Source organism: Ochotona princeps, chromosome 5 (assembly GCF_030435755.1).
Source record: "Ochotona princeps isolate mOchPri1 chromosome 5, mOchPri1.hap1, whole genome shotgun sequence".
In the NCBI taxonomy this organism is placed as follows: Eukaryota; Metazoa; Chordata; class Mammalia; order Lagomorpha; family Ochotonidae; genus Ochotona; species Ochotona princeps.
The window spans coordinates 54,576,743-54,604,629 of NC_080836.1; the positions used below are offsets into that span (position 1 = coordinate 54,576,743).

Sequence of the window (27,887 nt, forward strand, 5' to 3'; positions counted from 1 at the left end):
TTGAGTTTTAAGGTAAAAGTTCAAGTTTCTAATCTTGCCCTACTTTCTAGTCACAGGAATTCAGCTTTGCCAACTGCCAGAGGAGACTGGTAGTAAGTAGAATTGGCAGTGATTGGCTATGGAGGGTCCAAAAGCTCAGGCCTTGGTACAGGAGTCATGGTGCCATGTCTATCATGGAGGAACTGGGCCTGGATTTCAAGTCTAAGGTCTATACTCCACTTCCTCGCCCAAACCCCATGCAAGAGGTGAGGTTTCTCCTTTCATGCTATATGTCTTGAGGCTGAGGGAGGTGTGACATGGGTAATTCTTTCTTTGCAGCTTTCTTCAGTGTTTCTCTTCTTAACATTATGCTAAAAACAGACACTGTGATTGCTCACCTGGTTTATTCACCTATTTGGAAGGTGACTTAATGCATGAACAGTTGCTTAATTTTCTCTGTGGGGGAAGAAGATTGCTAGAGCATCTTGGTCAACTGATATGTTGGTCTTCTGGTAAGAACTGATTTTTGAAACCACTAGGAGAAAAGGTGATGGGAATTTTAAGATGGTTGGATCAGGCTAACAGTATCTGAACTTGTAGGTCAGTAATTAATTAACAACACTATACATGGGACAGACATGCAAGAAAAATCAGTGAAATATTTCTTGGCATGTGTGTATTTGTGTGTGTGTGTGAGACAGAGACAGAGAGAGAGAGAGAGAGAGAGAGAGAGAGAGAGAGAGAGAAATCTGCATGTAATGAAGTCTATTTTCCAACTACAAGAAAACATGAGTGCAGAAGATAAACACCATGGTATCACCACAGAAGCAGTGAAATTCAATATGCAGAAAAACCTATGACAAACTACTTGATCTTTTTAGCAAATAAATACCATGGGAGGAAAACGGAAGAGCTAAAATGTGGAGAAAATGCTTTAAAGAAACTTTTAATTAACAGGATAACCAAATGTAATAAGGATAATCACTGTTTCTGATTTGAACATAACAAGCACAGAAAGATAACTGGTTTCATAAATGTGGGAAAAAACAGATATATGAAAGAATTAATTTTAAAAAATGTTAAAAATTCCAAACATTTTCACATACCTGGCAGAATTGACATGTAACTTGAATTTCATAAGTTGAACAGCTTATCACATCCTCTTTTTCATGGCAAGCATACTGAAAAATGAAGTAGTTTCACATTGTTAAAAATATTTTGGAAACATGGCTTGAATAGAAAATAAAAGTGCTCAAAGTATTTACTGTAACATTATTGTTACCAAAAAACCTAGTTACTATGAAGAATTTTTTTTAGCTTTGTAGGGGCCAGTACCATAGAGTAACAGAATAAGGCTTCACCTATGGTGCTGGCATCACATAACGGGGCTGGTTGGGTCCCAGTTGCTCCTCTTTCAGTATCACTCTTTGCTTATGGCCTGGGAAAGTAGCAGAGGATGGCTCAAATACCTGGACCCCTGGACCCATGGGGGAGATTTGAAAGAAGTTCCAGTCTCAGCTCTGATCATTACAGACTTCTGAGGAGTGAATCACTGGATGGAAAATCTTTCTGTCTCTCCTCTCTGTAAACTGCCTTTCTAATGAAAATAAAAAATAAATCTTCATTTTAAAAAAAAGACTTATTTATTTTTATTGTTAAGTCAGATACACAGAAAGGAGAAGAGACAGACAGGAAGACCTTAAGTCTGATGATTCACTCCCCAAGTGACCACAACAGCTGGAACTGTGCCAATCCGAAGCCAGGAGCTTCTTCCAGATCTCCCATGTGGGTGCAGGGACCCAAGGCTTTAGGCCATCTTCGACTGCTTTCCCAAGCCACAGCAGGGAGCTGGATGAGAAGTGGAGCAACCAGGACATGAATCGGCACATGCAAGGTGAGGACTTAAGCCAGTAGGCTACCATGCTGGGTCACTAAACTTTCATTTTTAAAAAAGGAATACAGAAGTATAAATACCAGGAGTATAAAGGTAGTACCAGGACCAATCAGAATGCTCTAGACAAGATTTCTGAGTTAACCTTTGATATCTTTCTTTCTAATCTCTTCTGCTATCTATCATTTACAACTGTCTTGCTCCTCAACAAACAAGTTCCTTAGTTTCATAAGGCTTTATTTCCTAGTCAATTAATAAAAGTTTCCATTCCCTTGCCACTACAGCCTAATATCTAGCTGAGGTGGCTGTGCATCATCTGTTAAGTCATCTTGAGATATAAACAAAAGCAAATATTCTGGGAGGCCTCACTGTTACCTTGTGGCCAATCTACTTGAATCTCTCTTTTGACAGCAAAATTTGAAATATGCCACTAGATTTCTGCAAGGGAGTTTATTTCATTTTAAAATTTTATTTTGAATTTTATGCTACAATTCCATATGGTCTGGGATTTCTCTCCCTGCCCCAAGTTCCCACCGCCCAACTGATTTTCCCCATATTGCTACAATGGTATAGTCCTTCAGAAGCAGTCATGATTCCAGCAGTCAGTATGCCCTGACACTGCTAGTACCAACAATGTCAGACAGTCCAGCATCCCAATGTCTAGATGTGTCCAACAGTTTCATTGGGAGTAGGGATGCATATTGCATTGTATCTTCACATCTGGATATGGAGGTCTCTACTGCACCAACAAGGGAGATTTTTAAGCTATAAATTGTTGGGGAAATCAATGATTACAGAGACAGAACTATTAACATTTCACTATGAAGTTCATGAAAAGTTTATAATATCTTACTTTAAATTTTCTGTTAATTTTTTGAAGCCTCCTCATATAAATCATATCAATGTCTAGGCAAGCATCAACAACCTGTACTTGCAGAAAAATCACTTTTATGAATAGTATTCAGGAGGGCTTTAAGTAAAGTTTAAAAAAATCAGCTTTCACTTTCCTTGCCCTCATGTTCTAGTGTCACTGAAGTTCCTTGTCTTCTATCAACAAACATTTGGGAATCTACTCTGCTGAACCTATGCTGGATCCCGGGGATGGGGAGGTCCATTCAAACAGATCTTGCCTCCATGGCACTTCCAGGATAGTAATGGTGCCCATTTGCTGGCCAGGCACACAACTCTGACTTCTGTAATTTGTAACAAATTAAGAATGCAACTCAGTTAATAATAAATTGATCTCTGAGTGCTTTAAGGACAAATGTGATCATTTACTTGGCAAAACTGACCAGATTTGGCCTGTTAGGGTTTATATTCACACCTAACAAGCAAAAATCTGAATTACCCCTCCTTTGAAACTCTGCATCCTACTGGGTACTACCTCCCATTTAAGAATGTCAGGCTGCTTGTCACTGTGAAAATGACCCTTAGCTTGCATGCTATCTTCATACTGAGGTTCGCCATCTTCCAGATGAATGTCTCACTCACTCACGCTAGAGCATTAAAGCCCAACTCAAATTACGCTTCCTTTGTGATACCTTCACCATAACCCAAATGAAAAATATCTTAGACTACTTGGTCTATGTTATGCTTTCAGATAGTACTATTATTTTCTGAAACATAACCTACTACATAATCTGTGCGGTTCTCTCACACCTACACACTGCCTACCTACTCCTTGAAGAGTCACAACAGAGCAAGAAGAATGTGAATTTTTGAGTCAGAACTGGCTGGAAGCCTGGTTGTGACATTCACAAGATTAAGCGGCCCTGAACAAGTTTCTATATGATTTTGAGCTTCAGGTCTTCCTACAATGAAATAAGGGTAATATCACTTACTGTACTAAATTGATATAAGCAGTAAAAACAGCGTATGTATGAAGCAGGCATTTAGCACCACAGCACGCAACTGCTGCTCGGTATACCTGCATGCCATGAGTGAATGGTTTGAGTCCTGGTTTCACTTCAATTCCAGCATCCTTCTAACGTACACCTTGACACAGCAGATGATGGCTAAAGTACTTGGTCACTGTCATCCATATGGGAGGAAGGGCCAGAATTCTAGGCTCCTGCCCTAGCCTGGACTCAGCTATCACGAACATTAAGGAGGGATGCAGTAGGTGGAAGATCTCTGTCTCTGTCTCTCTGCTTTTCAAACGAAACTTAAAAACAAGGACAATTTAATAATTTTAAATGGTCTATGTAAAGTGACTAGCAGACTATTTGGCACACTAATAGTTTTCTATTTGTCCGTATAGCCCTGCAGTATCTTACCACAAAGAGCAAGCATAAGGCAAATACTGAATTAACCCACAAGGAACTATAACTTGTAATTTATTTCTTATAAAAGTGTAAATTCTGTACCTTACTTCAAAAAGGCTGCCAGACACTATGATCTAAAGGAAAATATTAAATATCTTTCAATCAGAAAAGCTACTATCGAATGACTTGTTAAAGAGATAGTTGACTAAATTTGATCATCTGAAGTTCAAATATTATAAAGGCTCCAAAACATGACTTTTCTCAGCAAACTGTAAATACTTGCATTCCAAGCCTTGCACTGGTTTAAGAGGTTGGAGAATAGCTATAGCAGCTATAAAGTATAGAATCAAGCCTATACCAAGATTCTTTTAATAGTTACAAGGTGCTGAGATCCTCACAGATGAGATAAAAACGGAACACTAGCCTTGTAACTTACAAAAACAGAGTAAATGTCATTTGTATAGACGGTAGCAGCACCTGGAGAAGCCTGGCAGTATTTAACAGCTTCATTTACATCTGAGAGCATACTGCTTTGAGAGCCCAAGTGTTTACTCCATCACTATGAAGTTTAGTAAATAGGAATAAATACACCACAGTTACTTAAGGGTAAATGAAACATTGCACTAAAACCCAGTTCAATAACTTGTTTATGTTAAGTATTTAAATGACAGTTGCCATGATTCTTTAAAATATAAAGATGTACTAAAGCTGGCTTAGATGATCAAGAAAGATTAACCAAGCTTCTAATTAATTTTTACTCATTTTAAGAGGCTTTTATTCTCCAGAGTAGTACTAATCAGAAAGCCATTTATCCAAATTTGGATACTGAAAATAGACAGTAACAATTTCAAATAAAAATATTTCATAGTTACTCTGAATAATCATTCCATACTCAATAGTCATCAACATTTTTCTAAATGATTTATGTACCTGTATATTTGGCCTTTGAAAATGCCATGAAGTGTGCTTTATTATTCCCATTTTCCTGATGCACAGATTGTAAGAGATGGATAAAATATAATAACTTTATTGCAGAGCTAGGAATTCACTATATTAAAGTATATACCACCACAGTAAATTATGAAATATATTCATTCATGAGCATAGAGTAAAATGAGGATCTACACAAAATGCCCACAAGGTAAGCTAAAATTAAAGTGACTTGCTGGTGAGTGTGAGAATAATTAAAGAAGACAATAAAAGAAAATAATATGCAGTATAATAATCCATTATGTAATCATTACATAATTTGCATCCTGTAAGTTTCAGTTATATGATTACTGAGACAGACCCTATAAAATATAAGGGATTCTCTCTGCTTGTTTCTGTTTATGATTTTCATAATACATATCAAAAATAGGAAAACTACATTTTGCATTGTAAGGTTAAAAAAACCCATAATCTTACTGTAGTAGAACAACTTCTAAATCTGAAAAAAACTCAAGGGATGACAGCAGCCAATCTCCTTGATCCCTTTATTAAAACATGAAGTACATGTGAGTTCTGTAAGACAAGACAGAAGGTCCATTTGGCTGGAGTGTCAATTTTTTTTTTTTTTTAAGATTTATTCGTTTTATTACAGCCAGATATACACAGAGGAGGAGAGACAGAGAGGAAGATCTTCCGTCCGATGATTCACTCCCTAAGTGAGCCGCAACGGGCCGGTGCACGCTGATCCGATGCCGGGAACCAGGAACCTCTTCCAGGTCTCCCACGCGGGTGCAGTGTCCCAATGCATTGGGCCGTCCTCGACTGCTTTCCCAGGCCACAAACAGGGAGCTGGATGGGAAGTGGAGCTGCCGGGATTAGAACCGGCGCCCATATGGGATCCCGGGGCTTTCAAGGCAAGGACTTTAGCCGCTAGGCCACGGCCGCCGGGCCTGGAGTGTCAATTTTTCATGTCATTTTGAACTCTGCCATTCAAATGATTTAGTAGATAAAAAGTAGCTACTTTTCTTATACCTCTTTCAAAAACAAGACAATAATTCATTTCACAGAAAGTACTTCTGAGAAGCAAAAATACGAAAGAGCACTGTGTCAATTTCTTATGATTAAATTCAGAAATCTGTTTTTTTCTTTAAGATTTATTGGAAAGGCAGATACACCAACAGAAGAAGAGACAGAGAGAAAGATCTTCCATCCCCTGGTTCACTCCAAGTGGCTGCAACGGCTGGAGATGAACCAATCAAAAGCCAAGATCCAGAAGCCAGAAGCTTCTTCTGGGTATCCCACATGGGTGGAGGGTCCCAAGGCCTTGAGCCATCCTCTATTGCTTTCCCAAGCCACAAGCAGGGAGCTGGATGGGAAGTGGAGCAGCCGGTACACAAACCGGTGCCCACATGGGATCTTGGCAGATGCAAGGCAAGGATTTAGCTTCTAGGCCATTGCACCGGACCCTGGAAATTTCTAAATTTTTAAATGTGTATTTGATTTTCTAACTTGTTGGTTATTGAACTATGAATGTTGCAAATCCTTACTGTCAAGCATATATGTGAGTTTCAAACCCAATTTCTGAAACTCAGTAACATTAAAGATTACAGATAATATAAAGCATTCTCAAACATTCCCAACACAAATAATTCACTTTATGAATTTTTATTTTAACACAAGGATAGAGACAGAAAGGGAGAGAGTGACCAGTCAGCTGTTGGTTTACTTCCCAATTGCCCACAACAGTTAGTATGGATCCAAGGCCTAAACCAAGAGACAGGAGCTGAACCTCATGTGGGTGGCAGAATGACCTTAATCATCGCTGTCACTTGCCATGGTCTGCATTAGCAGCAAGCCGGATGGAGTCAGGAACCTGACAGAGTCAGGTACCAAACACAGGAACTCTGACAGGGATGTGTGGGTGTGTGTGGGGGGGATGGCGGGTGTCTCAACCAGCATCTTAACTGCCTGCTCCTACATTGTGAAATTTGGAAAATGTCTGATTGCCTGTTTTGTACCCCAAAGCATGTGAAAAAAAGGGAGATGGCCTCTACCCTTAAAATCAGTCTAGCAGACAAATAACTAAAAATAAGTTACATACATATAACAATAAACACAGGTGCCATGGGAGAATAAGGAGAGTAGTGCAACTGGTCATTTCTTGTACACAACATATTCTCATTTTCCTGAAAACCTGATGTGCCATCAGTAAAGGGCAATCCCACATATTTATGCCCCTAATATACAAGCCTCAGATAAATTGGGAAAAACAACTAAGTCAATCAGACTACTTCTTAGGAAATCTGTAAAATGGTAAAGAATCCAACAGAGTTAGGCACTAGAGACTCAAACTCATACAAAGAAAGGACTGGTGATCATTTGGTATTTTGTTCATACTAACAAAGTGAAAGCTGAACAGAACATGTGTGCGTGCACACACACACACACACATATCAAGAAACCATACAGTCAAAGTAAATTCTGCAGTGTCCAGCTATGCCTTCTGTGACTGGTCCTCTGACAGTCTCCAATATTATATCTGAGGTCCTCTAAAAAGGGAAAAAACAAAACAGGAATTTTTCTGAAAGAGTTGCTGCATCTCAACTACCAAGCTAATCCTGGAGAGGGCTTTGGAAAAAGACAGGGATCCTGCCTCAGCTACATCTTCTCAAAAGAGGCATCAGTCACTCAGGGATGACCTTTTAGGAAGAGAAGACGGCACCCCAATGAGGCACAATAAACCCAAGCACAAGGAGGGATATTCTGATGGCGGATACATGGCATATAAGGTTGAGGGAAGAGAAGCAAACCAAACTTGAAGGGACTGCAAGATCAGGTAAATGTTTAGATTCTACTCTCAGTCCACTGCCACCCACCCCTCTCATTCCCCACCCCAGGATTATGAACTGTGGCCCTGGCTCATAAGAAAAGTTTCTCATGATTTGAAATTTGGGGGGAGGGTGAAAGGCAAAGGAAGAATGCAACAGAGACTATATGTGGCCCTCACATATCCTAACATACTCCTATTTACAATCAGGTGCCCTTTAAAGAGAAGGGTTACTACATCCTGTTTGAAAAAGGGAAAGATTTCTGATAGGTGAAATAGATAATCAGATAAGCATATTTTCCCAAGATCACTAACCCACATGTAGAAGATGGGTTAAAGCTGGAAACACCATACCCCCAAAAAACCAAGCCCCAAACACTATTAATTCAAGAGAATGAGGATGATCTGAACTCAAGCAGTGTCTCTCCAACATGAGAACAAAGGAGCAGAGAGGAAAAAAAGCCCTCTTGGGAAGAAGAAGTCTCTAATCTTTAACCTTTTCCAGACCCCTGCAAGCAGTAACAACAGCCTCCCACCCAGTCTTACTATCCTATCTCTGGCATATTCTCTGGCTACCCCACAGGCTTCTTGCCCTCTTTTTTTTTTTTTAGATGTATTTATTTGAAAGGCAGAGTAAGAGAAGACAGAGAGATAGCTGTCCTCCATAAGCAGCACAATGGTAACCTGGCACCCTAGCCCATTTAGCACTTCATACCATTAGGATCCTGTACCACTCAGGACCTTCACCTCCATTCACTGGGATCTGTAAGGTTTCTGCGACACAAGTGGTTGACATGCCCACCACTTCTAAGTGTTGTACATGCATTGGGGATATTGTTCAGGATTATGCCTACACCCAGCCTGCTCACAGTGGCAGTGCTGCTACTGCAGCTTTGGTACTGCATAACAGCACCACCTGGAAGGACCTGTCCTGCAGCTTCAGGTCCACCAACGCTGGGATTCTGATCACCTCATGCAGATACAGCGAGATTTTGGGTGTCTATGTGTCCCACTCATCCCAGCACCAGCCAATCACCTGACTTACAGCCATTAGATGGCAGAGGTTGTTTTTGTGCACCCTACCATTCTAGCATCCACATAGGTCCCAAAGCTTCAGGCTCTCCACAGAAACTGAGCAGTACTGTGTACATCTGCCCATCCAGGTTGACCCTAAGGCTTTGGGACTTTGCTCAGGCATTAGTAGTGTGGTCCACAAGCTAGGGAATCAAGCGACCCTCCTGGGTCCAACAGGTACCTTTGAACCGTTCCTTACCATGCACACAATTTTGCAACTCACTACACTGAAAGACAGGACAGTGTCTAATTGGAACAGAAGCCATAGTAGCTCATCAACCCAACATCAGATTTATCTTTATTTTTTAAAAAAAGGCTAAAATATAAGAAAGTGTCTCCCCTCCCTTTTTAAGGATTTCTTTATTTGAAAGAGTTACAGAGAAAAACAGACAAAGGTCTTCCACCTGCTGGTTCACTCCCCCAGACAGCTGCAGCAGCAAGGGCTGGCCCAGGCTGTAGCTGGCAGTTTCTGCTAGGTCTCTCACATGGAGGAAGGGACTCAAACACTTGGGAAATCCTCTGCTTCCTTCCTAAGCCATTAGCAAGAGGCTAGGTTAGAAGGGAAGTAGCTGGGAATTGAAACAGTCCATACAGGTCGCCAGCACTGCAGCTGGTGGCTTTGCTCACTATATTACAACACTGCTGCCAAAAGTCACTCTAAAAAGCAACCCAGGCGGCACTTCTTTGACTTACTGGTTAAGATGCCCACATCACATTGCAGAGGGCTGGGATTTAAGTCCTGGCTGTGCTCCTATTTTAATGCCAGCCAGAGGCAGAGAGTGATGATTCAGGTAGTTGGATCACTATCACCCACATGGAAGACCCAGAATCAATTCTGGCATTGTGACCCAAAAGGTCAAATGGCTATTGGGATGCCCACATCTTCTCTTAGAGTGCCTGGCTTGAATAAAGTCTCTACCTCTGATCCAGCTTCCTGCTAATGTACCCCACAGGCAGATGATAGCAGAGGTACCTGGATTTCTGCCTCCCACAATGGGACATTGGGACGGAGCTCCTGGCTTCTGGTTGTTGCAGGCTTTAGAGAATGAACCAGCAGATGAAATTCTCTCTCTCTCTGACACTCTGCCAAACAATCAAGTAAATAAAATACGGGTTGACTGACTAAATTAAAAAAATCCTGTGGTGGGGCCAGGGTGGTGGCACAGGAGGCGAATCTCCCACCTGCAAGTGCCGGCATCCCATATGGATGCCCGTTCATAGACAGGTGGCTTCACTTCCAATCAAGCTCCCTGCTTGTGGCCTGGGAAAACAATGGAAAACACCCAGCACCTTGGCCCCCTTACCCACATGAGGGGATAGGAAAAAGCTCCTGGTTCCCAGCTTCAGATCAGCTCAGCTCTGGCCTTTGCAACCAGCTGGGGGGTGAACCAGCAGATGGAATACTTCTCTTTGTCTCTCTTCTCACTGTAAAAATCTGCCTTTCAAAAATAAATAAATAAATAAATAAATATTCTCAAAAAATAGATCTGCTGACATATCGCTTACAAGAAACTCACTTTTCTTCTAAAGACATCAACTGCCTGCCTCCAAAGTATTCAATTTTATAGAACAAACATTGTTAGATCTAAATGGAGATACGCCCTGCAAAACAAAAGTGTGAGGATTTCCAGTACTCCTGTCTCATTAATGGACAGATTATTCCAACAAAAACACAAAAGAAATATAAACTGTCCTACAAACTAACTAGATCTAACAGGTAATTATACAACATTTAATCCAACAGCTGTAGAATATACCTACTTTCCATTAACACGTGAAACATTCTCTAGACCATACACTATGTTAAAGAAGTAGTCTGACAAAAAAATTGAATTAAATCATATATTTTTTCCTGATAGTATTCGGAATGATATTGGAATAATATCACAAACACAAGGAACTCAAGAAATGAGACAAATACAAGGAAACTGAACAACACGTTTCTGAGTAAACAATGAGTTGTTAAAAAAATCAAATACGAACTTCAAAAATTCCTTGAAACTAATGAAATGGAAATGTACTCAAACTTGCGAGATACAGCAGAAACAGTACTAAGTGGGAAAGTTAACAACCAGACGCTCTAAGCTGTCACATGGAAACAGCAAAAACAGAAACAGAACAAACAGCCTAACACTCTACCCAGGAACTCAGAAAGTAAGAACAAACCATAAGCAAGAAAAGGTATCCTCATAGTCAACAGAAGGAAAGATAAAAAATCACAGTGGAAATAATGAAATGGGAACTAAGGAACAACAGAAAAGAATAATGAAATAAAGAGTAGGCTTTCTAAAGACAAACTGAATTAATATACTTTTAGCCTAGGTTAAAAAAAAAAAGAAAACGTGAATAAAATCAGAGATGAAAACAGAGATATTACAATCGACACCAAGGACATACAAAGGATCATTAGGGACTATTATGAACATCTACTATATATTAACAAAGAGAAAAACTTAGAAGAAATGGATAAATTTATTGACACATTTAACCTAAACAAAATTGAATCATGAAGACACACAAAACCCTAATAGCACAACTAACAAAAGTGAGTCAATAAACTTCCAATTGAGAAAAGCACAGGATGGATGACTTCACTGCCCAATCCTTTTAAAGCTTTTTTTCTTCATTGCCCACAGTTTTTTTTAAAAAATTCTTATTCATCGTTCTCAAGATATCAAAATATAACAAAACAAAACAAAACAAAACACAAACAAAAACATCCTGAAAAAGAGGGAACCCTTCCAATCTCACTCTACAAAGGCCCTGTTGTCTTGATTCCAAAATCAGACAAGGATACAAAAAAGAAATCTAATGGACACAAATACAAAATTCTTCAACCGGGCCTGGCATGATGGCGGTTAAAGTCCTGGCCTTGGACACACTGGGATCCCATATGGGCGCCAGTTCCAGTCCTGGTGGCCCTGCTTCCCATCCAGCTCCCCGGTTGGGGCCTGGGAAAGCAGGAGAGAATGGCCCAAAGCTTTGGGACCCTGCACCCACGTGGGAGACCCAGAAGAGGCTCCTGGCTTCGGATCGGTTCAGCACCAGCCATTGCAGCCACTTAGGGAGTGAGCCATCAGACGGAGGATCGTCCTCTCTGTCTCTCCTCCTCTCTGTATATCTGCCTTTCCAATAAAAAATAAAATAAATCTTTTTTAAAAAATCTTCAACACGCTATTAGCAAACTGAATTTAACAACACATCCAAAAATAATTCATCCTGATCAGTGGGATTTATACCAGGGATACATGCACAGCTCAACAAGTAGAAGCCAATAAATATACTATATAAACACAATGAAGGATAAAAATCATGTGATCATCTCAATGGTTGAATAAAAAGTATTCAATAAAATTTTACACTTACCCATAAAAAAAACCTTGAACAAATTAGTATAGGCGAAAGTTACCTCCACACAATAAAGGCTACACATGACAAAGCCACAGACAACCTTTTTTTAAAAAATATTTATTTATTTTTATTGCAAAGTCAGATATACAGAGAGGAGAGACAGAGAGGAAGATCTCCCGTCCAATGATTCACTCCCCACGTAGCTGCAATAGCCAGAGTTGTGTCGATCCAAAGCCAGGAGCCAGGAGCTTCTTCTGGTTCTCCCATGTGGGTGCAGGGTCCCAAGGCTTTGGGCTATCCTTGACCGCCTTCCCAGGTCACAAGCAGGGAGCCGGATGGGAAGCGGGGCTGCTGGGAATAGAACTGGTACCTGTATGGGATCCTGACACGTGCAAAATGAGGACTTTAGCTTCTAGGCTACTGCGCCAGGCCCCACAGAAAACCTTATATTGAATGGAGAAAACTGAAAGAATTACCTTTAAGATGTGCAACTTGAGAAGGATTATCACTGCTCTTAATTAAAGCAGTAATGCTGCAACTTTTAACAATATTAGGCATGAGTAGGAAATACAAAGCATCCAAGTTGGAAACGAAGAAGTCAAACTACCCTGCTGACAGACTATTTGGTTCTATTCAAACAGAAATGAAAAGACTACAAAAACAGATCAAAAAATTCACTAGTTGCAGAATACAAAATAAATTCTCAAAAACCAGAAGCATTTTTACATGCAAATAACAAATTTGCTGAGAAAGTTATACAACCAACTCTATATGTGGCTGGCATTGGGATGCAGCAAGATAAATCATTTGCAATTCCACTTGGGAGTGCTGGTTCGAGTCCTGACTGCTCTGCTCTCAATGCAGCTTTCAGCTGATGTGTCTAGCAAAGCAGCAGACTATGGCCCAAGTACTGAGCCCTGCACCCATTTGGCTCCTGGTTTTGGCCTCCCCAACTCTGGGCTGTAGCAACTATCTGATAAGTCAATCAACAAATCAAACATATTTGTCTCTGGCTTCTGCTACTCTACCATCCAAATATATTTTTAAAAACCAAAAGAGCAATCCCCTTCACAGTCACTACCAAAAAGTACCTTGGAATAAATTTAACTGGGATATAAGAGACTCCTAGAAGGAAAACTACGAAAACATTTGTCTTGGAAATTAAATAAAATGGAAATAACTTCCATATTCATGACTTGGTAGAACATTTTTACAAACATCTATTACTCTAAGTGACTTACAGATTCAAGACAATTCCCATAAAAGTATCAGCGATATTCGCATACACTAGGAAAAAAATCCTGTAATTCCAATGGAAACAAGATGAAACTTGCATAGTTAGAGCAATTTTAAACTAACAAATCAACGAAAAGCAGGGCAAGCATTTTCTACAGTGGTCGGGACACAATTTGGGATGCTGCATCCTATATTGGAGTAACTGAGTTTGTGTTCCAGCTCTGCTCCGTATTGGGGTTCCTGGTTAAGCCTACTGCAGGTTCCTTCCTCCACACATCAAAGAATTCAAAGCAGCAGGCACAGAGATGTACAGGAGAGCAGGGTTTGCTTGGAGTAAAAGTGCAGGCTCAAGAACTAAGTCATTCGTGAATAAAACAGACAAAAAGGCCAAAGGTCCCAAAGAAACACCTTTCTCTAAGGAAAAACTTCCAACAATTGAAAAAGCATCCATGGAGGGAAAAGCCTTGACGAAAAAGAAAAAAGCCCCCCACAAAGATAAAGCCTGGTCATGCGGGAGGAAAAAGGCCTGATTACAATAAAGTCTCAATCCCATATAGAAAGCTCTATCAACAAACTTAGGCCTACCTTTCAGACCCTCCAGAGAGGCATTCGGGGTGATGTCCTGGGTGAAGCTCTGTTTAATATTCAAAGAGGACAGTGGGCTCAAGCACCACCTACTTCAATCACACTGCTGAAGACTGAAGAAATGTCATAGTGTCATGTGTGGTGGGAGTGGGCATGCCCCCAGGGTAATTTTGTTATAATGACCCACATTGAGGGTACACATGCCACAGCTCTGTAGGCTCTTGCCAGCAAGAGCTGGCCAATTCCCATTGTGGAACTTGCTACTGGCAAAATGGTGGGGCTTATTGGTGCATGGGAACACACGAGCAGGCCTGGCCTGTGCATAGGACAAGAAGGAAGTCTGCATGTGTAGTCCCAGGCAGAACGTGACAGGGGCTAGGGCAAGCTGGCTGCAGCCTGTGTGAAGGTGACCCATACGAGCTGTCAACCTGTCAAGCCATCACATTGTCTGTGGGGCTCAATCATGAATCCTCACCACGCATGATTTGGCCAGGGCTGTCAAATTCTGCTAGAATTATCAGGCAATGACCCACGGTTACTCACTGACCCAGCCTGCAGGGTCAGGTGGCAAGCAGCTGTCAGACTTGTGCTCCGACAGGTGTTAAACTCCAGCGAGGTGTCTTCCTTTAGCTATGTACATTCCCACAACACTAGCAGGCAGAGGGTGACGGTTCCAGAAGTTGGGTCCTTGCTACCTGTCTGTGAAACCTGGATTGAGTCTTGACTCCTGGCTCTGACCAGGCCCAATTCCGGCAACTGTGGGCATTTAGGAGTGAACCAACAGAAATCCAGTCTTTCTCTGTCTCTCCAGTAACAAAAAGAACAACCAAACCAGGGAATTTTTTTTTTTAGTTATAAAGCAGGAGGCATCACAGTAGCATAAACAAAAATAGCATGGTACTGGCTTATAACAGGTAAAGGAACCAAAGAGGCAGGACAGATAACTCAAAAAATAAATCCCTGTATCTACAGTCAATACATCTTTGACAAAGGAGTTAAAAACTTATCCTGGAGAAAAAGATCTTTTCATGCTGGCAAAAGTAAATACTTCTATGCAAAAGACTAAAAAAAAGATCCTCAGAGATATTCCCCTCCTTACTTTAAAACAACAACCTCTACCACCACCATCAACCAGAATGAATTACATACTAGCAGAAAATACAGGAGAAAACACTGGATTTATACCAAACTAAGATGCTTCTGCACAGCAAAACCAAAAAGAGTGAAGACCCAACCAACAAGATGGGGTTAAATATTTGAAATTTTTCATTTGAGAAAATATTAATACTCAGAATGAATAAGGAACTGAAAAAATTCAACAGCAAAACAACCAATCCAACCATAGAATAACAAAAGAATTTGAATATATCGTTCACAAGATTATAAAAAGTTAACTAAGACATGAAAAAAAGCAAAATATTATTAGTCATCAGGGAAATGCAAATCAAAATCACAATGCAGTATCATCCCACTCCAATTAGAATGGCAATTAACACAATGACAAAAATAACAAATGCTGGCAATGATGTGGAGAAAGGAAACCTTTATATAATACTGGTAGGAACGCAAATTAGTACAACCATTACGGAGAACAGTATGGAGTTTCCTCAAAGAACATGAAAATAGATCTACCTTATGACTTAGCAATCCCTTTCCTGGGTATATATCCTAAGAAAACTAAAACAACATACCAAAGAGATACAAACTCCCAATTCATTGCAGCATTTCTCAAAATAGCCAAGATATGCAATCAACTTATATGTATACACATGCATAAAAAATGTGGCAAATACACACAATGGAATAATACTCTACCATTAAAAAAGAATAAAACTGGGCTAACAGACCAATCCTGTGGTACTGGCAGCCTTTATTGATCACTTCCCAGCTGCTGCACTTCTAATCCAACTCCCTGATTATGGCCTAGGAAAGCAGTGAAGGATGGCCCAAGGCCTCGGGCTCCTGAACACACATGGAAGATCTAGAAATTCCCGGCTCCTGGTTTTGGATCAGACCAGCTCTGGCCATCAAGACTATTTGGGAGGTGATCCAGTGGATGCAAGGCCTCTGTCTCTAACTTCGACTTTCAAGGAAAAATAAGTACATCTTAAACAAAAAGAATAAAATGCTGATGTTTGCAGCAGAACGAATGGAACTGGAGATTGTTACAGTAAGTGATAAACCAGACACAGAACAATAAACACTGCCGGTGTCTTCTCTTTTTAGTGTGTGAGGCACATTATCTAAACTTAAAACAGTGATTACTAGAGGCCAGGAAGGGTAGGGCAGGGGACTGGAGAACGCTAGACAGTAGGTTCCAAGTGGGATGGGTGAAGGTAAGTGGTTTTGGAGTTTTGCAGCACAGTGGAGTAACTAAAGCTCACTATAATGTATTCTATTTAGTATAAAGAACTGGAATAATAGGACCCGCTGAGTTTCAAACACAGAGAAAAGACAGGCAAATGGAAAAGCTGGTTGCTAAATATGGTTGATCTATGCTGAATCTATGGATTAAAATGTTGCATTGGCACACAAATGTGAAAGTATTAAATGCTAATCTGACATTTGTAAATAAAATAAATTTAAATAGAGAAATTTTAACTTTACATATATATACATTTCAATTATTTCCTGACTTAAGAAAAGACAGTAATTGTGCACATATGCAGTTTCTCTTCTGACCTGAATCTTCAGATTTAGGTACAACAGTACTGGCCAATTTGCTTGTGTATCTTAATATACCTACCAAAGTCTATAGTGAGGTCCCCATGTTTTCACAGATTTTACATGCTAGATCACATTTATTAAGTTGACAGCTTCCTTCCGTATTCAGAAGCAGTATATGCAAAGTATAAATGACTGAGACCAAAAAGCACTGTGCTTCCAGTTGGTTTTATTTTTTCCAAGATTTATTTTTTTAATTATTTGAAAGGCAGAGTTACAGAGCAAGAAAGAATCTTCCACTCTCTGGTTCACATCCCAAATGGCCGCAATGGCCATGATTGGGCCAAGCTGAAGCCAGGAGCTTCCTCTGGGTCTTCCATATAGGCATAGGGGCCCAAATACTTGTGGCATTCTCTGCTACTTTGTCAGGCACATTAGCAGGTAGCTAGATTGGAAGCAGGGCAGCTAAACTCAAACTGGCACCCATATGGGATGCTGGGGTTGCAGATGGTAGTCTAACTTGATATACCACAATGCTGGTCTCTGTACTTTGCATTTCTAACATCAAAATGTGGTTAGAACACAAATTCTCGGGCCCGGTGGCGTGGCCTAGCAGCTAAAGTCCTCGCCTTCAACGCCCGGGGATCCCATATGGGCGCCGGTTCTAATCCCGGCAGCTCCACTTCCCATCCAGCTCCCTGCTTGTGGCTTGGGAAAGCAGTCAAGGATGGCCCAATGCATTGGGACACTGCACCCGCGTGGCAGACCCGGAAGAGGTTCCTGGTTCCTGGCTTCGGATCGGCGCGCATCGGTCATTGTGGCTCACTTGGGGAGTGAATCATTGGATGGAAGATCTTCCTCTCTGTCTCTCCTCCTCTCTGTATATCTGACTTTGTAATAAAATAAATAAATCTTTAAAAAAAAACCACAAATTCTCCGTATAGCTATATAACTTTCAATTGATGTTTCTAGTCAGTATGAGAGGATCATGGTCATAAACTTAGCAGATATTATTCAAAAGTAAAAAAATCTGACATTTTGGTTAGCTTGTACAGTCTTAGACTACATAAATTTTTGCTCAAAATATTTTTGAAATCAAGAAAGCATCTTACAAATTAACTTGTTACTATTCCTATACAACACTAAGAAAATTTGGACCATTATGTGGTGAATCCTTTGCTAAACAAGGTTCTCTTCTCAGATCAGTTTAGAAATCTCTAGTTTACACAAAATGAAACACTTTAACATAAGATTTCCATACGCTTTTATATGCTGAGATGCATTCTATCTTCAAGAAGACATTTATAAAATTTGCTGATCATCAAAATCTGAAAAATTACAATCTGAAAACAACTACTGAATTCAGTAATGACTGAGAAACAGCCACAAAATAAAAAGGTATTTTATATTATTAAGCTACTATAAAAACCCTTACCTTTCTCGTTGGTGGGCCATGAGCTTGATTCACTCGGCTGCCAGGAATCTCTCAGCTCTTATTAAGTTAGTGGTTTTCAAGTTTCCATCTAGTATTCCTAAGGAAAAGGAGACAAAAAGCAGTGAACATTAACCTGCAAGATGTAAAGAAGCAGCCACATACAGTTACCAAAAGGAAATACTGTGAATGCTTCCTTTATTGTTAAAATGCATGTGAATTTTGTTTTCACGCTAAATATTAAAAAAACCCTGTACTTTCTCTATTTCAAAGACAGACACCGAGACAGAACATGCAAACTGGCATGTGCTTCCATCATCTGGTTCACTCTTCAAATACCTGTAATGGCTGATACTAGACTGACCTGAAGCCAACCACTTGAGCCATTACCACTGCTTCACAGGGGCCGTATTAGCTCAAAGCTGGATTCAGGGGCCAAACCCAGACACTGGATTCAAGCACATTATAACACCTTGATTGATATAACTGTCCTTCATTCTATATTTTTTAAAATATAAAGGTTTCCCTCAAAATCTTCAAAATTTTAGGAAGTAGGACAATGGAACCTTGGTGAAAAGAGGAAAATGTAACTTTTCACCAAAATAAATTGGTGCTGATGGTGAATAAAAGATGGATAGGTTGTGCTGAATATGAGCACCAAAATTTTTATAATGGAGATTAATGTTTTTGCTTGTACCGCTGTTGCATCAAAACATCTATGGTATTTTTTTCTATAGCTGAATGTTGGATCAGATTCAACTACTGGTGACACATAGCTCAAAATAACAATGGCTTAAATGATTCATAAGCTTATTTCTCTCATGTAAACACAGCAAGTCCAGAACTATGATAAGAAACTCAGTCTTTTGATTTTGTTGCTTCATCATCCTCAATCTATGGTTTTCCCTCTGTGGTTTAAAACAACTCATGTTTTAGTCACATCTGCTCACTAGACAGCAAGAACAGAAAGGGAAGAGGAGCACATAGCCTCCCCTTGGCTTCAGATATTGTCCAGAAAATTTCTCTTTACATTTCACAGGCCAGACCTTAGTCACACAGCCAAAGCTAGCAAGCAGAGAAGATAGGAAAGAAATTGTTTGTGTCACTGGCTTAAGTATGAATTGGAATATCCACCAACAAGGAAAAAAAAGAGAAGGAATGCTGGTGGAGAATGAATTATTTCTGTCATCATACTCAATTCATTCTAAAATATAAAATGGCCAGATACGTCAAAGACATGCCTTGGCATTATGCTGAATGGAGCTGCCAAATGCAGAAGATCTTGCCAGTGGTACAGCAAGACCAGTGTTTGTAAGAACTTCTGTAAACATGCCAGTCCGTAGACAAAGAGGGAGAAGAGAAAAAAAAAAAATCGGAAGATGATGACAATGTATTAGAGGAAAGAAAAAGCCTAAATCATTATTTGGGTGGGTAAATTTACACAAGCAGTACACCAAACTCAGAAATGATTACACAGAGCCATCCTGTCCTCATTTTCCAAGGCGAGATGGAGAATCTGGCAAAAATCTCAGCTACCTATTGCATTAGGAAGGGTGCTACTCCTGGGAGCATGTGGGAAAGCCCACTTTCCTTTACCCTTACCCCTGGAATGCACGCCACTAACGTCACGTGTGCACTTGGGAGAGTTCCCTCTTACACACACTGCTGGAAAGAAAAGTTATACTTTAAGTTCCATAAGGTTGGATGAAACATTCTGCAAATATTTAGAACTGATATAAACACCAAAATTAGAAAGACTCTCATTTCAAAGTTGATAATAAAAGTCAGTTGCATACACAGAATATTCCTTAGAAGAAAAAGAACTTGAATAGGACATTTAGCTATGTAAATGTAAAATAGGGACTACAAGTGAAAAAGTAACTCAAAGGACAAATTGCTATGGGAGCTAATGCAAATGTTCATATTTTCCAAGTTAAAGGTAAATTTCTACAAATCATTTTTTGGGGAGAAATGTCTTTTGTTTTACATATGGCTTTGGGTTTTCCTTTTTGTATAAAGACATTGTGTCCTTATTTTTAATTTCAGCAGTTGCTTACCAAAGCTTAGAAAATCACCCTAACATACTGCAAGACAGATATCTTCTATTAGTATTTCAAGCAAAAGGGAACAAGATTAAGCTTCTGCTTAGCCTGCGTAGAGTACGTCTTACCTACACATGCAATGTTTATGGTATCTGGGCTTTGAAAACCTTGAAAATAATGTCCTTATTCTTGTACTTGAAAGGCAGAGATTTAAGGATCCGGTCCTCTACCACAGTCACACTACCTACTGCACATATATTCCTTACATTTGGGTACAACCGACTTGAGCAGGGCTCTCCAAACAAAGGAAGACACTGCTAACTCCAAATACCCATCTAACAGCCACACAGCATGGCAGGAAATAGGGCCAAAAAGGTAGGCACGAGTGAGAGAAAGGAATTCAGTTTCTCCTGGGCATGAACTCAAAATGAGTTTAACAAACCCAAGGGCAATCCTGGGTGGTGGAGAAAAGCTGACTTCTGGTGTTGTGGGAGAAAAAGTGCTAGACAGAAAGAGGGGGCAGTCTTCCAGGGTGGCAGTCTTCAAACCAGGTACACATCACAAAGGCTTTCCAAACCATACATGAGCATCCAGGTCTTCATCTTTTCCTAAAAAATGATCTGTTTACTTTTCCTGAGTCTTCATTTTCCTACTTTTCAACAGAAGCTCATCTCTTGGGGCCAGCATTATGGCACAGCAAGTTAAGCTTCAGCCTGTAGTGCCAACATCCCATATGGGTGCCAGTTTGAGTCCTGGCTGATCTACTTCTGATTCAGCTCCCTGGTAATGTGCCTGGGAGAGCAGCAGCAGAGGGTGCAAGTGCTTGGACCCTTGCATCCTTGTGGACACAGAGGCAGCTTTGGGCCAGCCATCTGGAGAGGGATACAGCAGATGGATGATCTCCTTCCCTCCAACTCTGCCTTTCAAATAATAAATGAAGAAATCATTAAAAAAAAAAAAAGTCCACCTTTCTCATCCATTCCAAACCATAAGAGAATACACTGCCCTTTGGGGATGGCACGAAGGCACATTGGCAGAAGTGCTTGGGACTCTGCACCCATGTGGGAGACCAGGAAGAAGCCCCTGGCTCCCAGCTTTGGAAAAATTCAGCTCTGGCTACTGTGGCTGTTTGGGGAGTCAACCAGTGGATGGAAGAACTTTCTCCCTCTGTTTCTCCTTCTCTGTAAAATCTGCCTTTAAAAAAAAAAAAAAAAAGATGCAATGCCCCAGGTTATTCAAATTTCCCAACAAATGATGGCCTATCTCCCATCTCCCCCTTCCCCCCAGAAATGGGAAGAAATGTAAAGCTTGGAAACAATGATCACCTCCATTCTCCCTAACTTTAGATTCTTCCCACCCTGATCGACTATGTAAACATCCTCTAGAAAAAAAGAAAGAAGTTTTCCAACAAATGAATAATTTAAAACAGCAGTATCTTTGAAGCCTTCAGTGATCAAGGCACCATGAACCAAAATTTTGGCATGTCTTTCCCAATCCTCTCTTTTTTGTTACGAGTTACTTTATTTGAAAGGCAAAGTAAGAGAGAGAGGGAGAAACAGAGATCTTCCATTTGCTGATTTATTCCCCAAAAGACCACAAAGGCTAAACTGAACAAAGTGAAGTCAGTAGCCAGGAGTTTCACCTGGGTCTCCCACACGGGTGAAAGGCCCCAAGCATTTGGGCCATCTTCTGCTGTTTTCCCAGGCACATCAACAGGAAGCTGGATTGGAAGTAGAAAAGTAGGATTTGAATTGGTGCCCATATTGAATGCCAGCATCACAGGCCTTTCCTGATATGCCAGAATGTCAAGCCCCTTTTCCGGCTTTTTAAAAAAAGTTTATTTATTTTTATTGGCAAGTCAGATTTACAGAGAGAGGGGAGACAGAGAGAAAGATCTTTTGTCTGCTGGTCCACACCAGAGTGGCTGCAATGGCTGGAGCTGAGCTGATCCGAAGCCAGGAGCCAGGAGCTTCTTCTGGGTCTCCCATGTGAGTACAGGGTCCCAAGGGTCCCAAACTGTCAGGACACAAGCAGGGAGCTGGATGGGAAGTGGAGCAGCAGGGACACAAACCAGCTCCCATATAATATCCTGACACATGCAAGGTGAGGATTTTAGCCTCCCAATCTTAAATATCTCTGCTCTTTAACATAAACACACAGCTTTAAGAATGCCACTCTGCCCTGTTGAGAAATACTCTGAATTCAAATATATTGTACCGTGTGAATGCAAAAACAATAATTCTCAATAATTTCTCTCATTATGGAACTATTAGCCTTAAAAACAAAAATGTATTACCTTGGCAGAGTTACAAGAGACCAAAAAAAAAAAGCCAAGAAGAAATTTTGAAAAGATTGGTATAATGGTTTAAGCTGCTTCGTACAATGCTTCATACGGTTACTGGTTCAAGCCCCACATGCCCCATTTCCAGTCCAGCTAACGTGTCTGCAAAATCAGCAGATGGTCCAAGTGCTTCGACTCCTGCAACCGTGTCAGAGACCCAGAAGAAGCGCCTGGCCCCAATTAGGGCTGGCCCAACCCCAGCCATTTAGGGAGCAAACTAGCAGATGGAAGATCTCTCCCCTTCTCTTTTTCAAATACACACACACACACACACACACACAGAGAATATTTTTTAAAAGCTAAGTTTATACTTATTACAAAGAAGTATAATAAATTAAATATATTTTAAAGCAAAGTACAACTAGATTCAAGTAGGGAGAAAATAAACATATTAAGAAAAAGAACAATAAGCATTGCTAACTATAAAAGGTGAGTTTTTAGAAGCTAACAATAGTACTGGATATTATGAGATTGGATGATTGTTTCCACTAAGTCTATGTGCTTGAGGAACAGTTCTCATTTTTTTTCTTTCTATTGTTGAATTCTTTACCTAGTGGAGGGTTACCTGCAATTGTTCAGGGAACTGAAAGTATGTCATTGTAAAAACTAAAAAGATTTTAAAAAGAAGCAGAGGGAGAGATTTCACTTTCTCTCAATCTGTATCACAAAATATATGATATACTTTCACCTTATAAAATTTTTGAGAAAACATAGTGAAGTAACCATATTTACTTATAAGAGTGATGTCAATAATCAGAAAAACTAAAAATTAAAACTTTTCAACTATTAAACCTTACAATAAAAAAATATGGGAATAAAGTTAGGAATGTGCAAGAGTACAGTTTATCAAATTTCTTTTTGGGAGAATGTGAGGATAGTAGACAAAATGGTTTCCTAAACATGTCCAGGCCCTAGCCCCTGCAGTCTGTGAACAGGTTCAATTACATGGCACAAAGGAATATGCAGATATAAAAGGACTGAAGACCCTGAAACAGGGAGCTAACCAGGTGGGCTTAACCTAAAATGAGCTTTCCAGGAGAGAACTTTTCCATCTAGAATCAGATTTATCCAGAAAGCCAGCCTGAAAGCATGACAAGGGCCTGATCTGTCATTACTAGAGTGGTTGACCTGGAGCAAAACCAGCCCTTGGCTGCTAACAAGGATAGGAGAAAAACCTTAAAAGGCCAGAGATTATACAGCCTAAACCTCAAAGAACCTGGAAGCGGGTTCTTTCCCAGAATCATCAAGGAACGCAGCTCAGCCAAAACACTATCGTGGCATGGCAAAATCTGAAGCAGAGGACTTGCTGCGCATACCTGCATGTCTCACTCACAAAAACTGTGAGGTAATAATTTGTGGTAAGAAGTTAAGCATGTAGGCACCAGGGTGCCTGCAGTGGCCTTCTCATGGGAGCCTGGGGTGCAGGATTGCGGGGGAGACAAAGCGATGGTGACGGCAGGGCTGTACAGGCACCTAGGGGCTCACATCCAGGCAGGCAGAGCAAGCCTGGGGGTTTTCCAAATGCATGGTCTAGGGCACGGTGGGGGTAGGGGAGGGGAGAGCCCTAGGTTAGCATGCTGGTGGACTTGGCTTGCGGAACTCTGAAAGGGCATGGATCTTGGGTGTGTGAGGGGTAAGGTCCTAGGCCAGCACACATGCCACGAGTTTGGGGTCACTAGAGGGCAGATAGAGATCCAGGACAGCACACCACTCTACCAGATCAGGATTCAGAAGGCTGGGCTGAGAAACTCATGTGCTTCTGAACGCAGGGTCTGTGCATTGATCAGGGAAAGGGACGATGGAAGTGTTGGAGAGAAAACCACTGAGGGAGTGTGTTGCAGGTGAGGAGTGACTTCTGAGGGACTTCCATCAACAAGGCCACTGTACTTGCAGGTAATCGAGGGGGCTGAGACTGAGCAGTTTGGAGGGGGGAAGCTGGAGGGCCTTTATGGGTCAGACCAATGCACCAGCCCATATAGGAAATCTGAGCTGGGCTAGTAAGCATGGCTCACTGGCAATAACCACACTCTGGTCCACACTAAAGCTAGGGCTGGGGAGCCAACATGGCAGGGCTAGATCATAGTAATTGCCAGTGTGAGTTGGACCCGGGAACAAGCAATGTTAGGCTGCACCATGACAATAACCAGCACACAAGAGAACCAGGTCTGGAGGCAAAATCTGTATGGGATTTGTGGGGCCACCCCAGTGGAACCATAATTTCTGCTGGTTTGCTTAAGAGCTGGGGTGGTGATGGGGTGAAATAGGCATGACCATGGAACCTTCTGACACTCACAGGTACTGGGGTTTGAATCAGTCTGGGATGGCCCAGGTTGCAGCACTTCTAGGTGCACCCAAGAGTAGGGTGTAGAATAGGCCAGGCTACAACATCCATCAGCTCACACAAAGGCCAGAATGGAGGGTGCAGATTATGCCAGGTAAGGCCTACTACCCAACAGAACATGTAAGATTTGGATCTGGGTCTGGGAATGAGCCTGGAGGACCAGAGGTCCCACTAGTGAGCCATGTGATTCAGACCTGGGTGTTGGTCAGGCCAGGAAAGGTAGCTCCATTGATTGCAAAGTGTGTGGGTTGGTTCTGGAGTGGGGGTGGACCAGGCAGGGCCAGGCCAAACTTAGCCCACTGACAGGTGCAGGAGCCAGGCTGGAGTATGGGTCACACTTACTGTTTTGCATGAGCCAGGAATGGGAGCAGACTAGGTAGGGCTGGGGTGCAGCACCCACCAACATGTATTAGGACTGGTGTTGGGGCAGGACACCATAGCATTCAAAGGCCAAGATGGGGAGTGGGCTATGCCAAACCGGGTCAGAACAACCAGTGGCACACATAAGATCTGTGGCTGGGAACAGGCCTCATTGTGGAGCTAAGGAACCATCCCAACTGGGTTGAGGTTCCCACCTGTGAGCATGAGAGTTGGTATGGGGGAGGCAATCTGGGCTGGACATGAATGTTGTTCTAAGGCATGCGTGTGTTCTGGGTCTGGGGTGTGCCAGACTGGGTTTGACTCGTGAGAGCCAGAGTTGAAGTAAGACACGCTGGGTGTGGGTTGGTCATGCAAGGTTGCTGTTCCTGCCAGGACAGGAGGTGGACTAATTCAGTCTGGGCAAAAGACCCACCCATATGCGTTAAGATCTGCCATTGGGAGAAGACCTGATAGAGGAGTTTGGGGAACTGCTCCATCAGGACGCAGTCATTGCAGGTGAGCACAAGAACCAAGACTGAGAGTAGCCCAAATCAGGCCAGCTTACAGTGCTCACTGGCATACGTGTGGCTCAGGTCTGGCAGCAGGCCAGGCTGAGCCAGTTCATAACAACCCATTGGCAAACCTGAGAACAAGGATGGGATGCTGGACAGGTCAGATCAGACCACAACACCAGTTCAGATTAAGGCCAGGACTGGAGGCTGGCTGGGCTGGGCTAGGCTGCAACATGCACTAGTATGAACTGGAACTGGGGGAAAAGTGGGTCAGGCCAGGCCAGGCTATAGTTAGTACCCACTGGCAAATGCTGAGGTGAGGCAGGCCATGCTAGACTGGGCTGCAGCATCATCCAGCATATGTGAGATTCAGGGATGGGGATTATGAGCTGAACAGGCGGCTGCAGCGCCCTGCGGCTGGGCCACTGCTCCCACTGGTGACCGTTGAGAACTAGAACTACAGACCAGACCAGACCAGGTAGGGCTACAACACCTGTTGGACTGCAGGTGAACAGGGTTAGGGGGAAAGCCTGGGATAATTGATTGTACCCACTGGTGCATGGGTGAGGCAGAGTAACTGCAACATGAACTAGCAAGTGCTGGAACTGAGGGAAATCCTATCAAGCTGGACTGCTGAACCTCCTGGAGAGTGCAAACCTGGGATTGGGAGTGGGCCCAATAGGGAGGCTGTGGGCACCTCTCTGATGGGTTGCAACTCCCACTGGTGAGCATGACAACCAGGGCAGATGGTGGGACTGGCTAGGGAGGCAATGGCACCCGCTGGCATGAGTGTAGACTAGATAGTAGGGCTGGCTGTGTTGAGTTAGGATTCAATGCCCATTAACATGCAGGAGAGCTGAATAGGATGTAGGACAGACTGGACCAGTCTGCTGCACATTCTGGCATCACAGGAACCAGGGCTTGGGGGCAGGCTGGGGGGATACTGGGGTTGCTCTGACTAGGCTGCAGTTTCTGCTGATGTACGTGATGGTGGAGTGTGTGGTGGGCAGGGTTGGGCTGGACCACAGCATTCATAAGTGATGGGACTGGAGGCAGAACTGACCCAACAATTGCAAATACCAGTGTGCATGTAGGTGGATGTGGGTGACAGACTGAGCCAGACCCCATACTGGAAAGCACAAACAAGAGTCAGGCCTGGAATCACTTCAGACAAGGTTTCTTTGGTGATTCCCTCAATGAACTGCTAGACTCAGAACTGCAACTATGGGGAGAATTGCAGGATCTCTGTGTGGTCTGACCATGAACTGTGTGTCAGAACTGGGCCTCTTAAGTGAGTAAGATGGAGCAGTGGATGGCATGCCCAGATGGAGAATACGGCAGTCCATTGAGGCCTGTAGAGGACATCTGGTACCAGCACAAAGGACAGAACAAATTGCTCAACTACCCCAGCCAAACGTTGACAGCAAACATCTGGGTGAATGCAGATCTGGGACTGTACCAGCAAATCGACCTTGAAGGACTGGTGAGACTGACAGCATTTCAGAACTACCTAAGACACCTGAGCAGAACCCTCAGTGCATGCTCCACATCGGGGACCCTGGGTTGATATTGGGTGGCCATTCGATATCTTCAGGTACTGAGGCTGTTGGGAGGCTGGGTGCAGCTTCTCCTCTTATTTTCCCCCTTCCTCCAGATAAAGGAAGAAGAAAAAGGAAATTTGAAAACAATGGTTTCACTCACTTTTCCCTAATCCTCAACCCTTCCCACCCTAATCAACTATGTAAACAACTTCAAAAATAAAATCAAAAGTACGTGGTAATTTGTAAGGCAGGAATTGAAAACATAGTGAGCAAAGTCCTTGTAAGCTACTAGGAGGATGGGCCTCCACTGCAGCAACACCTGACAGCTTTCTCCATGCTATAATTTACTTATTTATTGGCCAAGTGTCACAAAGTCCTGATCTTAAAGCTCACGTTGGGAACAGCAATATGATTATGATAAACCTAAATCCAGTAGTTTGAAAACCTGTAGCTACCCATTAGTAGGACTTCATTCCCTTTTCAGGGTTAAAGGAGCTTTGAGTTCATACATTATGAA

The 27,887-nt window shown here is 41.9% G+C and overlaps 1 protein-coding gene across 4 annotated transcripts in view; it reads right to left on the reverse strand.

Annotated features, from left to right (window-relative positions):
• Positions 1-27,887, reverse strand: part of ATF2 (activating transcription factor 2) — a 98,312-nt gene that overhangs the window by 62,233 nt on the left and 8,192 nt on the right. For all 4 annotated transcript variants that reach the window (XM_004577041.3, XM_004577040.2, XM_058664661.1 and 1 more), the window contains exons 2-3: positions 18,237-18,333; positions 1,086-1,160 (exon numbers count right to left, since the gene is read on the reverse strand). Coding sequence is in view for 3 of the 4 variants with exons in the window: in XM_004577040.2 (XP_004577097.1) it covers positions 1,086-1,117 (32 nt within the window). In the remaining variant the exon portion in view is untranslated. The remainder of the gene's footprint in view (positions 1-1,085; positions 1,161-18,236; positions 18,334-27,887) is intronic.